We start from the raw sequence: 14,513 nt of genomic DNA on the forward strand, positions 1-14,513 counted from the left end.
TACTCCAGAGCTGCACTCACTATTCTGCTGGTGCAGTCACTGTGTACATACATTACTGATCCTGAGTTACATCCTGTATTATACCCCAGAGCTGCACTCACTATTCTGCTGGTGCAGTCACTGTGTACATACATTACATTACTGATCCTGAGTTACATCCTGTATTATACCCCAGAGCTGCACTCACTATTCTGCTGGTGCAGTCACTGTGTACATACATTACATTACTGATCCTGTGTTACCTCCTGTATTATACTTCAGAGCTGCACTCACTATTCTGCTGGTGCAGTCACTGTGTACATACATTACTGATCCTGAGTTAAATCCTGTATTATACCCCAGAGCTGCACTCACTATTCTGCTGGCGCAGTCACTGTGTACATACATTACATTACTGATCCTGTGTTACCTCCTGCATTATACTCTAGAGCTGCACTCACTATTCTGCTGGTACAGTCACTGTGTACATACATTACATTACTGATCCTGAGTTACATCCTGTATTATACTCCAGAGCTGCACTCACTATTCTGCTAGTTACAGGTAGAAACAGCCAGCAACATATTGTCGGTCATCTCCATCCATTTGCAGGGCTGTCAGTATTTCCTACAGTAGAGGACTGTACAGACCTGGGCTTGTAGATTTCAGCTCTGGAGTTTGTCATATTCACCCAGTGATGGCACGCTGCGGTTGTCAGCACTTCTCTGAATGTCGCTCTTGTCGGTTGCAGGAGGCGCTTCCCCTGGAACGTGATTCTTCTGAGTGTATTTGTGAGTACGACGTCGCTCTTTGTGGCTATGGAGGTGGAGTTGTGGCTGCAGGGGCCACGGATTCACCGCGGGGCCCCACAGTGATGGTGGTAGTCCTGGCGTCCCTCTGTCCCTTCTTGATGTTGTGCATGCCCCCTTCCCCCATCATCTTTCCCCCGATGCCCCGTTACTTGCTGCAGCGTTTGGGTGATGCCTCTTCTCTCTCCGCAGACGCTCGCCATGTCCTTTATGACCGGAACAATCGCAAGGTCAGTACTGTGCCCCCCGGGGCTGTGGATGATGTCATCCATCTGTAATATCTGCTGCTTTTCTGTTGTTCTTGGGGTTTGTCTAAATAAAGTTAGTACAGAGCGAGTGATGTCATCAGAGCCAATGACATCATCAGCCTAAGCGATAAGACTAAGAAAAGATTCCATAAGGATAAAACTCCCAGAGGAATACACTGAGCAGGAGAATGGAGGAGTGGTGGATCCCACGCCGCTACTGTCTGACATCACAGCTATCCTTCTGTAACTCCACCCTTAGTATGACATCATCATATCCCCACCCCCTGTATGACATCATGTCTCATCATATATCCCCACCCCCTGTATGACATCACATCTCATCATATATCCCCACCCCCTGTATGACATCACATCTCATCATATAACCCCACCCCCTGTATGACATCACATCTCATCATATAACCCCACCCTCTATATGGCATCACCAGTATTCCTCCTGTAACCCCACTCCATATATAGATTATCATTCCTCATATAACTCCACCCCTTATGCCATCACCAGATCACCTATAACTCCTCCCCTTATGACCACCGGATCGCCTCCTATAACTCCACCCCTTATGACATCACCGGATAACCTCCTATAACTCCACCCCTTATGACATCACCGGATAACCTCCTATAACTCCACCCCTTATGACCTCACCAGTTCACCTCGTATAAGCCAACCCCCTATGACATCACCGGTTCACCTATAACCCCACCCCCTCACTATCTTATACCCTTTATACCATGTGTCTTATATAAATGAAGGGTGTCTGTTTCTTCTTATTTGCTGAGGCATGAATGTTATCTGTTGTTCTCTGTTATCAGCCACATAAGGACGTGACCTCGGCCCTGTAATCACTGCGTTACAATCTAAGCTACGGAAACTGTGATGTGAATAGTGTATGACTGATAACATGGGGTCTCTGTAGTTACTGATGTGACGGCGAAGAAGGCGAGAAGTCATCTGTCCCCACAGTAACCGCAGCGACCACTGAGCGTGCACAGACGAGCATACGCGCTGCTGAGATGGGAGTGCACAGACGAGCATACGTGCTGCTGAGATGGGAGTGCACAGACGAGCATACGTGCTGCTGAGATGGGAGTGCACAGACGAGCATACGCCCTGCTGAGATGAGCGTGCACAGACGACCATACGCGCTGCTGAGATGGGAGTGCACAGACGAGCATACGTGCTGCTGACATGGGAGGGCACAGACGAGCATACGCCCTGCTGAGATGGGAGTGCACAGACGAGCATATGTGCTGCTGAGATGGGAGTGCACAGACGAGCATACGCGCTGCTGAGATGAGCGTGCAGACGAGCATACGCGCTGCTGAGATGGGAGTGCACAGACGAGCATACGTGCTGCTGAGATGAGCGTGCACAGACGACCATACGCGCTGCTGAGATGGGAGTGCACAGACGAGCATATGTGCTGCTGAGATGGGAGTGCACAGACGAGCATACGTGTTGCTGACATGGGAGGGCACAGACGAGCATACGCCCTGCTGAGATGGGAGTGCACAGACGAGCATACGTGCTGCTGAGATGGGAGTGCACAGACGAGCATACGCGCTGCTGAGATGGGAGTGCACAGACGAGCATACGTGCTGCTGACATGGGAGGGCACAGACGAGCATACGCCCTGCTGAGATGGGAGTGCACAGACGAGCATACGTGCTGCTGAGATGGGAGTGCACAGACGAGCATACGCGCTGCTGAGATGGGAGTGCACAGACGAGCATACGTGCTGCTGAGATGGGAGTGCACAGACGAGCATACGCGCTGCTGAGATGAGCGTGCACAGACGAGCATACGCCCTGCTGAGATGGGAGTGCACAGACGAGCATACGCGCTGCTGAGATGGGAGTGCACAGACGAGCATACGTGCTGCTGACATGAGTGCGGTCAGGAAATGGGTGACACGTCTGCAGTCAGTGTAACCCTATAGGCCTGGATGGAAAACCTCCATGCTTCACACTGCAGGCTATGCAGAGAACTGAAAAATTGGGTAGAACCTGTTAATAGGGCGCGTCCATATAACGGCCAAATGTTACTTTTTTTTTTTTTAAGAGGTTTAATCATCAGAATTGTTTTTCCTTTAGTTTCTACAGTTCTAAAGCCGTATTGATCTGCCTGGGGATCACTGCGATCGTCACCATCGCGGTCACCGTCTTCTGCTTCCAGACCAAGGTACAGCGCCGTCGCCCCTTATTTCTTCTACCATCAGGACTTGGTTTTTTATGGGATGATTTGTAGTTTTTAAATAATGAAGTTTATTTTACCAAATAATGTGCTGGAAAAGCAGAATAAAAACACGTCTTGTTCTTCAGCTCTTTACTGCGCTTGGATTTTTTTATTGTTGTTTTTTATTATTATTATTATTATTATTATTATTATTCTTTGTTCTTACATTTTTCATTGTGTGGTATGATTATAGTGAGACCAAACTTGTGAATTTGTTTCTTATTTTAATAGATAAAAAGGAAATCTGAACTTTTGCAAAAAAAAAAGTAAATAAGAAATAAATAGTTTTATGACCATTTTCTGAGATCCATCACTTTTTTTTGTTTTAACGTACGGGGGTTCGTTTTTGAGCGTCTAGCTGTAGTTTTTATTGGTAACATTTTACATATGATTTTTTCTTCGCTTTGTATTGTGTTTTTTTTTTTTGTTTTTTTTTTTTTTTGTTAAGGGAAGTGCAAAGATGGAAAAATGTAATTTCTGTTTTTTCAATGTTTTTTAATGACGGGTAAAACCTGTTTTGTTCCATTTTTCTACTCTTGGAAGGTCCCTTGAAGGCAGCCATACTCGTATTTGGACACTAGGCTTGGCCTTGACTTGGTTTTCCTTTGTCTCCTGACAGGTGGACTTCACCTCCTGCGCCGGACTGTTCTCCGTGCTGGGAATCGTCCTCTTCGTCACCGGCATCGTGACCGCCATCGTCCTGGCATTTAAATATGTGAGTGTATAAAATGTAACTATGGTAGAAAGAGGGTGCGGCGCTGGCTGTCGTCATCACTGGGATCTATCGGCTGCTCGACTTGTGTAATCCGCTCTGGGATCCACTGAGTGCTCCCTGGGGGCTTCCCCGGAGCAGTAGGGTAGATACTCACCGGATCACATAGGCAGGATATACGTACAAACAGGAAACGTATCGGGGTCATGAACGGTTACAGGGTTTATACAAGACAATGAAAGCTAACGTAAACGAAAGAAGAAAAAAAAATCTAAAAAAAAAAAGACAGGAGAACGCTATATGATGGGCGCCACCTGCTGGCCGGACCAGGAACTGCAATGAAAAGTTTGCAAAAAGAAACAAAATATAAAAACAATAAGATCATTTTTTTAATTCTCTTACAAATTCTTTGAATGCAATATTAAATGTTTCCTATGAGAATTTTTTTTAAAATACCCACAAATAAATAAATACAAAAATTTAAAAAAATCTCTTAAGTGGTGCATCACCCAGATTTTAACTCTTATTAACGACTAGCAAGAGTGCTGCAATTCCTTAACCTCTGGTTTTCCGCTTTTCCTGCTGCAAGGTTAACCTTATTTGCATCTTGATTTATTTAAAGGGGAACATACCCCTTTATATTAGATCATTTACCTCCCTGATATTCTCCCTTAAGATGTGATCCTCTGGCCACAGCAGGCTGAGTAGTGGTGCAGATGGTGGGGGTTGTAGTACCAGACTGTCTATGCTGTAGGTGACCATTAGCTGCTCATGTGTCTCCTTGTCTCTTGCAGGTATATTGGCTACATATGTTGTACGCGGCTATTGGGGCTGTTGTCTTTACTCTGGTTAGTATATTTTTATGTGACTCTCTTTTTTTGCATGTTTGGATTATGCAGTTTGTTCTTTAGCGATGTGGTGCGATTCTGACACCTCCTCTGTTCACCCTTATGTATGTGATCTCATAGAGGCTATCAGGAATTAGGCTGCCCTTCTCCGAAAAACAGCGCCACCCCTACCTACAGGTTGTATCTGGTATTGCAGATCGGCTCCACTGAAGTGACGGTTGAAGAGCTGCAATACCATGCACAACCTGCAGACCAGGGGCGCTGTTTTTGGAGAGAGGAAACAATTGTTTTCTTTTAAGAGCCTACATGGCACAGAGATTTCCCTACTTAGATTTTAGAAACTATGGCGGGTCAGAAGATACTTAACGTTGGGGGTCCGAGTACTGACACCCTCGACAATCGCTAAAACTAAGCCGGAGGGAATAATTTTCTTGCCGTTAATCCCCCTCCGCTTTGTCTGTGACAGTTCCTGGCCTACGACACCCAACTGGTGATCGGAAACCGGAAGCACACGATTAACCCCGAGGAGTACGTCTACGGCGCCATGAAGATCTACACCGACATCGTCTACATATTCATCAACCTGCTGCAGATAGTGGGGAGCAGGACGTAGAAGACCCCCGAGTGGACGCACTACGGCTGCCCTAGTGGGCAGTGTTTGCCGTCTGATCACAACTCTATGTCCAGCAGGATTAGTGCCGGGGCGCTCACATCACCTATGACTTTCGGCCATTGTCCCAATTTCTTACTGTTTCCTATTTTTATAGGGTAACGTTTCTCATTGTGGAGACCACCACAAGTCAGACAATGCCCCCTGGGGGGAAAAAAGTATGCAAAATTGAGGGTGGGAAAAAAAACTGTCTCTAGTGCCACCTACTGGAGGCAATGTGCAACACTTTCTCAGAAAATGGAAAGACCGCAGAGAAAGGTGACACCTCACTCATTGCCTTCGAGGAGATAGACCCCTGGTTGTCAGATGGGAATGAAGGGGGGGGGGGAAGACAAGGGGTTTCCTCTATTTAAAGGGTTAAATGTCGTCTTTTTAATGCTTTTTTTTTTTTTTTACAAACTGGTGCAAATAGAAGCGTTTTGCACTTTAGCGCCCCCTGCTGGTTGTGATCCGCTGTCCTCCAGTCTTCTCTTCTGCTGTATAGGTCAAGCATTACTGATGTATATTCATATATATTTTACGTGCCATTTCCTCTGTATCACTGTATCATATTAAACCTGATTAGTCGTGGACATCGACGCTCCCATTATCACCGCCCGAGTCACAAGAAGACTGATACATTGTATCAAATGCAAAGTAACAAACAGTGTAGCCAATGCAGACAACATAGAGGAGCAAAGTGTATTGTTCTCTGTTATCAGCTGTTCCAGGCTGTCTGTGCTGCCGGTCTTGAAAGATTAAAGGGAACTATTCAGAAAGAAATGACCTAGCTTTTTTTTTTTTAAAGTGATTTTGTTATTTTTTTTTATTTTGTTAAATGAATTTTTTTAACATTCTTGGCAATTATTTTTTTACATCTTTATTAAAAATAAAATTAGAAATCCTGCAATTTTCACATTCGACAAGTTAGAGTCCAAGTTTCTGTTATTTTAGGAAATGCACATGTACATTAGCAGCAATGAACAGATTGTGTCCTGATCTTTTGTATTGAAGCATCTAATGAGTGTGTGCAAAGTCTTTGTTCAGGAAGGAGAAGGAGGGGAGCTGTGAAAACACAGGATCTAACAATCACCATTGATATCTGCTGTGTATAGTGGTATTTTGCCTGCAGTGTAATCCTGCCTCTGCTGATAATGAGACTTCTGAAAATCCTTCCAGAAAGGTGGTGCGCTTAGTTATGGCCTGCAGACCCATAGACAAAGAATGGAGCGGAGGTGCGTTTAGTTATGTCCGGCAGACCCATAGACAATGAATGGAGCGGAGGTGTGCTTAGTTATGTCCGGCAGACCCATAATAATAATAATAATTTTATTTATATAGCGCCAACATATTCCGCAGCGCTTTACAAATTATAGAGGGGACTTGTACAGACAATAGACATCACAGCATAACAGAAATCACAGTTCAAAACAGATACCAGGAGGAATGAGGGCCCTGCTCGCAAGCAGTCTATGAACCCATAGACATTGAATGGATCGGAGGTGCACTTCGTTATGGCCGGCAGACCCATAGACAATGAATGTAGCGGAGGTGCGCTTAGGTATGGCTGGCACATCCATAGACAATGACTGGAGCTGAGGTGTGCTTAGTTATGTCCGGCAGACCCATAGAAAATGAATGCTGCAGAGGTGCGCTTAGTTATTGTTGGCAGACCCATAGACAAAAAATGGAGTGGAAGTGCACTTAATTATGTCCGGCAGACCCATAGACAATGAATGGAGCTGAGGTGCATTTAGTTATAGCCGGCAGACCCATAGACAATGAATGTAGTGGAGGTGCGCTTGGTTATGTCCAGCAGACCCATAGCCAATGAATGGAGTGGAGGTGCGCTTAGTTATGTCCGGCAGACCCATAGAAAATGAATGCTGCAGAGGTGCGCTTAGTTATTGCTGGCAGACCCATAGACAAAAAATGGAGTGGAAGTGCGCTTAATTATGTCCGGCAAACCCATAGACAATGAATAGAGCAGAGGTGCATTTAGTTATGTCCGGCAGACCCATAGACAATGAATGGATCAGAGGTGCGCTTCGTTATGGCCGGCAGACCCATAGATAATGTAGCGGAGGTCCGCTTAGTTATGGCCGGCAGACCTATAGACAATGAATGGAGCGGAGGTGCGCTTAGTTATGGACAGCAGACCCATAGCCAATGAAAGGAGCGAAGGTGCGGTTAGTTATAGCCGGCAGACCCATAAACAATGAATGGAGCGGAGGTGCGCTTGGTTATGTCCAGCAGACCCATAGCCAATGAATGGAGTGGAGGTGCGCTTAGTTATGGCTGGCAGACCCATAGACAATGAGTGGAGCGGAGGTGCGCTTAGTTATGTCCAGCAGACCCATAGACAATGAATGGAGCGGAGGTGCGCTTAGTTATGGCTGGCAGACCCATAGACAATGAATAGAGCGGAGGTGCGCTTAGTTATGGCTGGCAGACCCATAGACAATGAATGGAGCGGAGGTGCGCTTAGTTATGGCTGGCCGACCCATAGACAATGAATGGAGCGGAGGTGCGCTTAGTTATGGCCGGCAGACCCATAGACAATGAATGGAGCGAAGGTGCGCTTAGTTATGGCTGGCAGACCCATAGACAAGTGTAGGTGCCCTAAGTATTTTCAGCAGTCCCAACTTCCGCTCCCTACATTGTCTATGGGACTGCCAGAAATAAGTGAGCGCACCTTCAGGATGGGGCTGCAGAACCACAATGTCAGGATCGTTGGGGTCCCAGGGTCGGACCCTCAGTGAACAGCAAGTTATTTCCTATCCTTTGAATGATTTATAACCCTTTAAGACTTGGCCTCAGGATCAATATTGAACATTTCTGAAAACGGACGTTTCGTACTTTATGCGCTGGAGTAGCGAGATTTATTGTGTCGCACGTCTCTTCGGCTTTTCTTGCTCCAGAAAATGTGCACACGTATCAATTAGAAAATGAGAAAAACTGTAAAAAAAAAAAAAAAAAAAAAAAGTGACAAACGCTGAGGCTATGTGCACACTTTGCGGATTCCACTGCGGATTTTTCCGCAGCGGAATTCCAAAATCCGCAGTGAAAACCTGTCGCGGTTTTTACTGCGGATTCTTCTGCAGTTTTTCATCTGCCTTTTCCTATTGGAGCAGGTGAAAATCCGCAGAAAAGAAGTGACATGCTGCGGAATGTAATCCGCTGCTTTTCCGCGCGGCTTTTTCCGCAGCATGTGCACAGCGTTTTTTGTTTCCCATAGGTTTACATTGTACTGTAAACTCATGGGAAACTGCTGCGGACCCGCAGTGGAATCCGCAAAGTTTGCACATAGCCTTAGTGAACACGCTGCAGATATCGCTCACAGCCAGGGTGGCGTCGCAGGAGGATGACAGTTATACCGGGTGCGGAGAGGATCACTTGGAAATAAAGATGGCTTTTATAATGCACTGAATTGTCGCCTGCGGTTTGTTGGCAGCTGCTGCCGTGTCCCCCATGCTTTACACTGCAGGTGCGCATGTTCATAGCAGCTGCTGGGTAGATGCAGACCGTCAGCATGGAAAGAAACGTCTACTGGCGCACGGACAGAAAGTTTATAGAGTACAAAAGACCAAACCAGAAGGGAGAAGGAAAATTGTCTTTCTAGAACAGCAGGGCGACTAACAATACGGCCACCCCTTTAATTAACCTTTTCCCTCCAATTTGGCATCATTAAAGCACTTGCATGAAGGTGTAGCCTGTGGATAAATCCGGAGCCGCAGAGTGGCACGAATAAGAAACTTTCCATAAGTTACTAATACATGTGAATATAGGAAACTTTGTAATATATCTTAGCACAGAAATCTGCCCTTTTCTCCATTTATGAGCCACTTTTCCTTCTGCTGAATTCATCATTCGCATTGAAAACCTGCTACAATCTACAGATGCGACTGCTTGCTCACTGAGGGATCAGGTTACAGCTGTCAATTGAAATCTATGTGGACACTAGATGGTGGCCCGATTCTAACACATTGGGTATTCTAGAATATGTATGTATGTATATAGCAGCCACATAGTATATAGCACAGGCCACATAGTATATAGCAGCCACGTAGTGTATAACACAACCCACGCAGTATATAACACAACCCACGCAATATGTAACACAGCCCACGTAATATATAACACAGCCACGCAATATAACATTGCCCATGTAGTATATAACAGCCCACGCAGTATATAGCAGCCACGCAGTATATAACAGCCACGTAGTATATAGCAGTGTGGGCACCATATCCCTGTTTAAAAAAATAATTAAAATAAAAAATAGTTCTCTACTCTCCCACCGGCGTCCAGCGAAGCTGTCCCGATGCGCGCGCTGCTGCCGCCAGCTTCCGTTCCCAGCGATGTATTGCGAAATTACCCAGATGACTTAGCGGTCTGAGACCGCTAAGTCTTCTGGATAATTTCGCAATGCATCTCTGGGAACGGAAGCTGGTGGCAGCTTCTCATCATTCCTTTTGATTCATTTGCTCAGTATTGCTTTACACTTTCCTCCATGCTGTAGTTTTCTAGTAAATGTTATATCTCACCCCAGTGCTGGATTCATAGCCACACTGTTTAGTACTTATGGATTGTGTCCTTCATGCTGCAGTTTTCTAGTGTTATATCTCACTGCAGAACTGGTTTCACAGATACACAGCTCAGTACTGCTGTATAATTCATATATTCTCTTCCTTCCCAATTCATTTGCTCAGTATTTCTTTATACTGTCCTCCATGCTGCAGTTTTCATGTTATATTTCACAACAGTACTGGATTTACAGCTACACTGCTTATTACTGATGTACAGTGTCCCCAATGCTGCAGTTTTCTAGTAAATTGTATCTCACCCCAGTGCTGGATTCATAGCTACACTGTTTAGTACTTAAGGATTGTGTCCTTCATGCTGCAGCTTTCTAGTGTTATATCTCACTGAAGAACTGGATTCACAGCTACACAGCTCAGTACTGCTGTATAATTCATATCTTCCCTATTCATTTGCTCAGTATTGCTTTATACTGTCCTCCATGCTGCAGTTTTCATGTTATATCTCACAACAGTACTGGATTTTCAGCTACACTGGCTTTATTACTGATGTACACTGCCCTCCATGCTGCAGCTTTAGTGTTATATCTCACCCCAGTGCTGGATTCACATTTGCACTGCTTAGTTTTAATGTTTGCCGAATAAGAGGAATAAGGATGTTGAGTCCACGCTGCCAAAGGTTCAAAGGTGCAGTCAAACGCAAGGTTAAAGCATGAATGCGATTTGTGTCCACATGTTTCAAGATTTTAAGACCTCTTCATCAGGACCAAACCAGAATTGTGCTTTGGTCCTGATGAAGAGGTTTGAAAACCTTGAAACACAAAGCATTCATGCTTATACTTGCGTGTGACTACAACTTTGAACATTTGGCACCGTGGACTCAACTATTGTATGCCTCGTTTTCTGCATGGCATTCTATTGGTAGTCCGGCAGCAGCCTTTACATGCTTCTATAGGAGTTGTGGCCGTCACAACCCTATCAGGTGACCACCTACAATATTTTATTTCATGTGATTTTAAGATAAGACACTATGTGCGCTGTCTCAAGCTTTGTTTGATTTAGTATTAATGTGTAGAGTCCTTCATGCTGCCAATTTATAGTGTGATGCTCACTCTAGAGCTGGATTCCCAGATACACTGCTCAATTCTGCTGTATTATGTCCTCCATGTTGGTGCCACAGAGACAGGAGAGCAGGAAACCCTCATGTCTGTGTGTGCTGTCTATGGGACACATCAAAACAACTAATGTCCTCTTACTAGCTCAGAGGCGACTGAAAATTAACTTGATCTAAAGCCCGACCAAGTCATATAATGGCCAGAAATAGAGATATTACACGCACAGGATAGCACATTCTGAACAATCGCCTGAAACGATAAAGCCGTCTTTTTGGTAAATTTCACTTATATAATTTTTATTTATCCAATATTTTTAATTCATGAAAAAAAGAAAGTTTAATATTCCGTACAGTTGCACTCACACCTCAGACAAAATGAGATGAAGGACATGAACGTATCCAGAGAATTCCAAAGTGGGAGATCGATTTCTGGATATGAAAAAATATACATATAAAATGTATCCGGCAGAAGAAAATGACTCCCGATCTGTTCACCATGTGTTCCTGCTCTTGGCCAGCAGAGGGCGCAGTGGCAGCAGTTACGCCGCTCTGGTGAACCTCTCGCTGGTGTATTCCCCCTTGTTAGCGTCTCTCATTCTCTGCCGCGCTTTCATCTGCGCCACGCGCCTCTTGTCAACTTTTTTCTTTGCGAATAGGAAAAGCAGGATGCCAGACGGGAAGCCGATCACCCTGCGGGAGAAATAAGATTATCATCTCCGGGATGCGGTGCTGTAAAGGCGAACATTGCTGCATCCCAACACCATTACTTGATTAACCCTTATTATCCTCTCCAAAAAGCTGTAAAATGATAGGGTCCGGGAGGGCGCATACCCCATCACAGAATGACATCAGCGCTGAACTCAGACCCCCAGGAACCCAATGGTGCTTTATATGATCTACAGGAATTTCACACAAAAGGGTCTCAGACATGGCATTGTAAGAGTTAAGCTGGACTTCCCCTTTAAGGTGATGCTGACAGCCTTGTTCAACGATATATTATTGATGTAAAACTGATGAAAGGGGATATTATACCCCAGAGCTGCACTCACTATTCTGCTGGTGCAGTCACTGTGTACATACAGTACATTACTGATCCTGAGTGACATCCTGTATTATACTCCAGAGCTGCACTCACTATTCTGCTGTTGCAGTCACTGTGTACATACATTACATTACTGATCCTGAGTTACATCCTGTATTATACTCCAGAGCTGCACTCACTATTCTGCTGTTGCAGTCACTGTGTACATACATTACATTACTGATCCTGAGTTACATCCTGTATTATACTCCAGAGCTGCACTCACTATTCTGCTGGTGCCGTCACTGTGTACATACATTACATTACTGATCCTGAGTTACATCCTGTATTATACTCCAGAGCTGCACTCACTATTCTGCTGGTGCAGTCACTGTGTACATACATTACATTACTGATCCTGAGTTACATCCTGTATTATACCCCAGAGCTGCACTCACTATTCTGCTGGTTGCTGGGAATATTTGGGTAGCCTGCAGTTGGCTTTGCGGTCACACTCCTGCTTACCAGGCATACCCCACTTTCTTCATGGGATTCTGAGGTTTGGCCCCGGCGATATATAAGTGGCTTTTGTACTCCTCGGCCTCATTCTTTGGGGCACGTGATGGGGGCGTCGTGTGCACAGATTTGGCATTTTCGGCTATTGAGGGTCTCAGGACGTTCGTTCTTCTGTAGATTGAGCCTGAAATCACAGAGAGAGAAATATTATACAGATATAGAAAGTCACAGGACAAGAGTGGTACTGTGCGGGGGTCTATGGTGGGGGTTATACTGTGCGGGGGTCTATGGTGAGGGTTATACTGTGTGGGGCTCTATGGTGGGGGTTGTACTGTGTGGGGGTCTATGGGGTGGGGGCGTTGTACTGTGCGGGGGTCTATGGTTGGGGGGTTGTACTGTGCGGGGGTCGTACTGTGTGGGGGTCTATGGTGGGGGGTTGTTCTGTGCGGGGGTCTATGGTGGGGGGTTGTACAGTGCAGGGGTCTATGGTTGGGGGGTTGTTCTGTGTGGGCTCTATGGTTGGGGGGTTGTACTGTGCGGGGGTCTATGGGGGGTTGTACTGTGCGGGGGTCTATGGTTGGGGGGTTGTACTGTGCGGGGGTCTATGGGGGGTTGTACTGTGTGGGGGTCTATGGGGGTTGTACTGTGCGGGGGTCTATGGTGGGGGGTTGTTCTGTGTGGGCTCTATGGTTGGGGGGTTCTGTGCGGGGTCTATGGTTGGGGGGTCATACAGTGCAGGGGTCTATGGGGTGGGAGCGTTGTACTGTGCGGGGGTCTATGGGGTGGGGGGTTGTACTGTGCGGGGGTCTATGGTGGGGGGTTGTTCTGTGTGGGGTCTATGGTTGGGGGGTCGTACAGTGCAAGGGTCTATGGGGTGGGAGCGTTGTACTGTGCGGGGGTCTATGGGGTGGGGGGTTGTTCTGTGTGGGCTCTATGGTTGGGGGGTTGTTCTGTGCGGGGTCTATGGGGTGGGAGCGTTGTACTGTGCGGGGGTCTATGGGTTGGGGGGTTGTTCTGTGCGGGGTCTATGGGGTGGGGGGTTGTTCTGTGCGGGGTCTATGGGGTGGGGGGTTGTTCTGTGCGGGGTCTATGGGGTGGGGGGTTGTACTGTACGGTGGAGAAGGTAAAATCTCAGTACAATCTTATAAGATGTCATCATCGCATATAGCAGAAATCACAGCTGCACAATAGAGAGAAGCTATCTCGTCACTAAATAAGAACTACAAGTCCCAGCACACCCTGCCAATCAGGTCAGGCAGTGCCTCTGCCCTCCACATGTCCTCACCTCTCTGCGGCACCCATCATACCTGCACCTCCCCCTCCCCCTCCTGGGCGCCCCCATTACCCCAGCAGCTCCTGACTCCCCCTGACAGCAGTGCTGTGACCCTGGAGGCCGCCATCTTCTCTGAGCTCTGCCCTGCACTGCTGCCTCTCCTGCTTCCTGCAGAGCACGTTGCATTGTGGGAGTTGTAGTCTTCCAGCTGCAGAGTTTCCTCTTCTTGTGCCTGCGGCTTCTTGTGCTCCGGATTATCAGGACAGCTCGGAGTTTTGTGTTGTGTCCCTAATGTTACAGTTTGGGGCAGGATGGAGATCGCTGTCGCTATTGTTCTCTGGTGTCTGCCGTGTGGCTCCATTATGTCGCACATTTAAGTTATTGAAAACTTTTTTCCATTTTTTTAATTGTAAAATAAAGGGACTTTTGTAATTTTTGTTAAACCTTACGGCTTCGAAGAAAACCATTGGTGTTTTCCAGATTTCTGCACAAATTTGTCCTAAAACTACAGCAGAATTTCACACAAGTCCTAAAAGTAGATAAAGA

At 46.2% G+C, this 14,513-nt stretch overlaps 2 protein-coding genes across 2 annotated transcripts in view; one reads left to right on the forward strand and one right to left on the reverse strand.

Moving 5' to 3' along the window:
* TMBIM1 (transmembrane BAX inhibitor motif containing 1) overlaps positions 1-6,502 on the forward strand; it is a 37,760-nt gene extending 31,258 nt beyond the window's left edge. The window contains exons 7-12 of the mRNA XM_077273204.1: positions 731-770; positions 981-1,018; positions 3,152-3,239; positions 3,913-4,008; positions 4,800-4,853; positions 5,320-6,502. Coding sequence (XP_077129319.1) covers positions 731-770; positions 981-1,018; positions 3,152-3,239; positions 3,913-4,008; positions 4,800-4,853; positions 5,320-5,466 — 463 coding nt within the window. The 3' untranslated portion in view covers positions 5,467-6,502. The remainder of the gene's footprint in view (positions 1-730; positions 771-980; positions 1,019-3,151; positions 3,240-3,912; positions 4,009-4,799; positions 4,854-5,319) is intronic.
* A 4,924-nt stretch (positions 6,503-11,426) lies between these two features.
* Positions 11,427-14,182, reverse strand: LOC143784688 (uncharacterized). The gene is made up of 3 exons (XM_077273205.1): positions 14,040-14,182; positions 12,704-12,878; positions 11,427-11,847 (listed from the first exon to the last, which is right to left on the reverse strand). Exons 1-3 carry the CDS (start codon positions 14,092-14,094, stop codon positions 11,697-11,699), a joined length of 381 nt encoding a protein of 126 aa, XP_077129320.1. The 5' UTR covers positions 14,095-14,182; the 3' UTR covers positions 11,427-11,696.
* Between the last annotated feature and the right edge of the window lie 331 nt (positions 14,183-14,513).

This window comes from Ranitomeya variabilis, chromosome 7 (genome assembly GCF_051348905.1).
Source record: "Ranitomeya variabilis isolate aRanVar5 chromosome 7, aRanVar5.hap1, whole genome shotgun sequence".
Classification (NCBI taxonomy): Eukaryota; Metazoa; Chordata; class Amphibia; order Anura; family Dendrobatidae; genus Ranitomeya; species Ranitomeya variabilis.

Coding starts and splice junctions, on each gene's coding strand:
- LOC143784688 (XM_077273205.1), bottom strand. CDS start 14,094: ATGGCGGCCTCCAGGGTCACAGCACTGCTGTCAGGGGGAGTCAGGAGC. Junction 12,879..14,039: donor GGGAGTCAGGAGCTGCTGGG/GTAATGGGGGCG, acceptor CTGTGATTTCAG/GCTCAATCTACAGAAGAACG. Junction 11,848..12,703: donor AAGAAAGTGGGGTATGCCTG/GTAAGCAGGAGT, acceptor TTTCTCCCGCAG/GGTGATCGGCTTCCCGTCTG.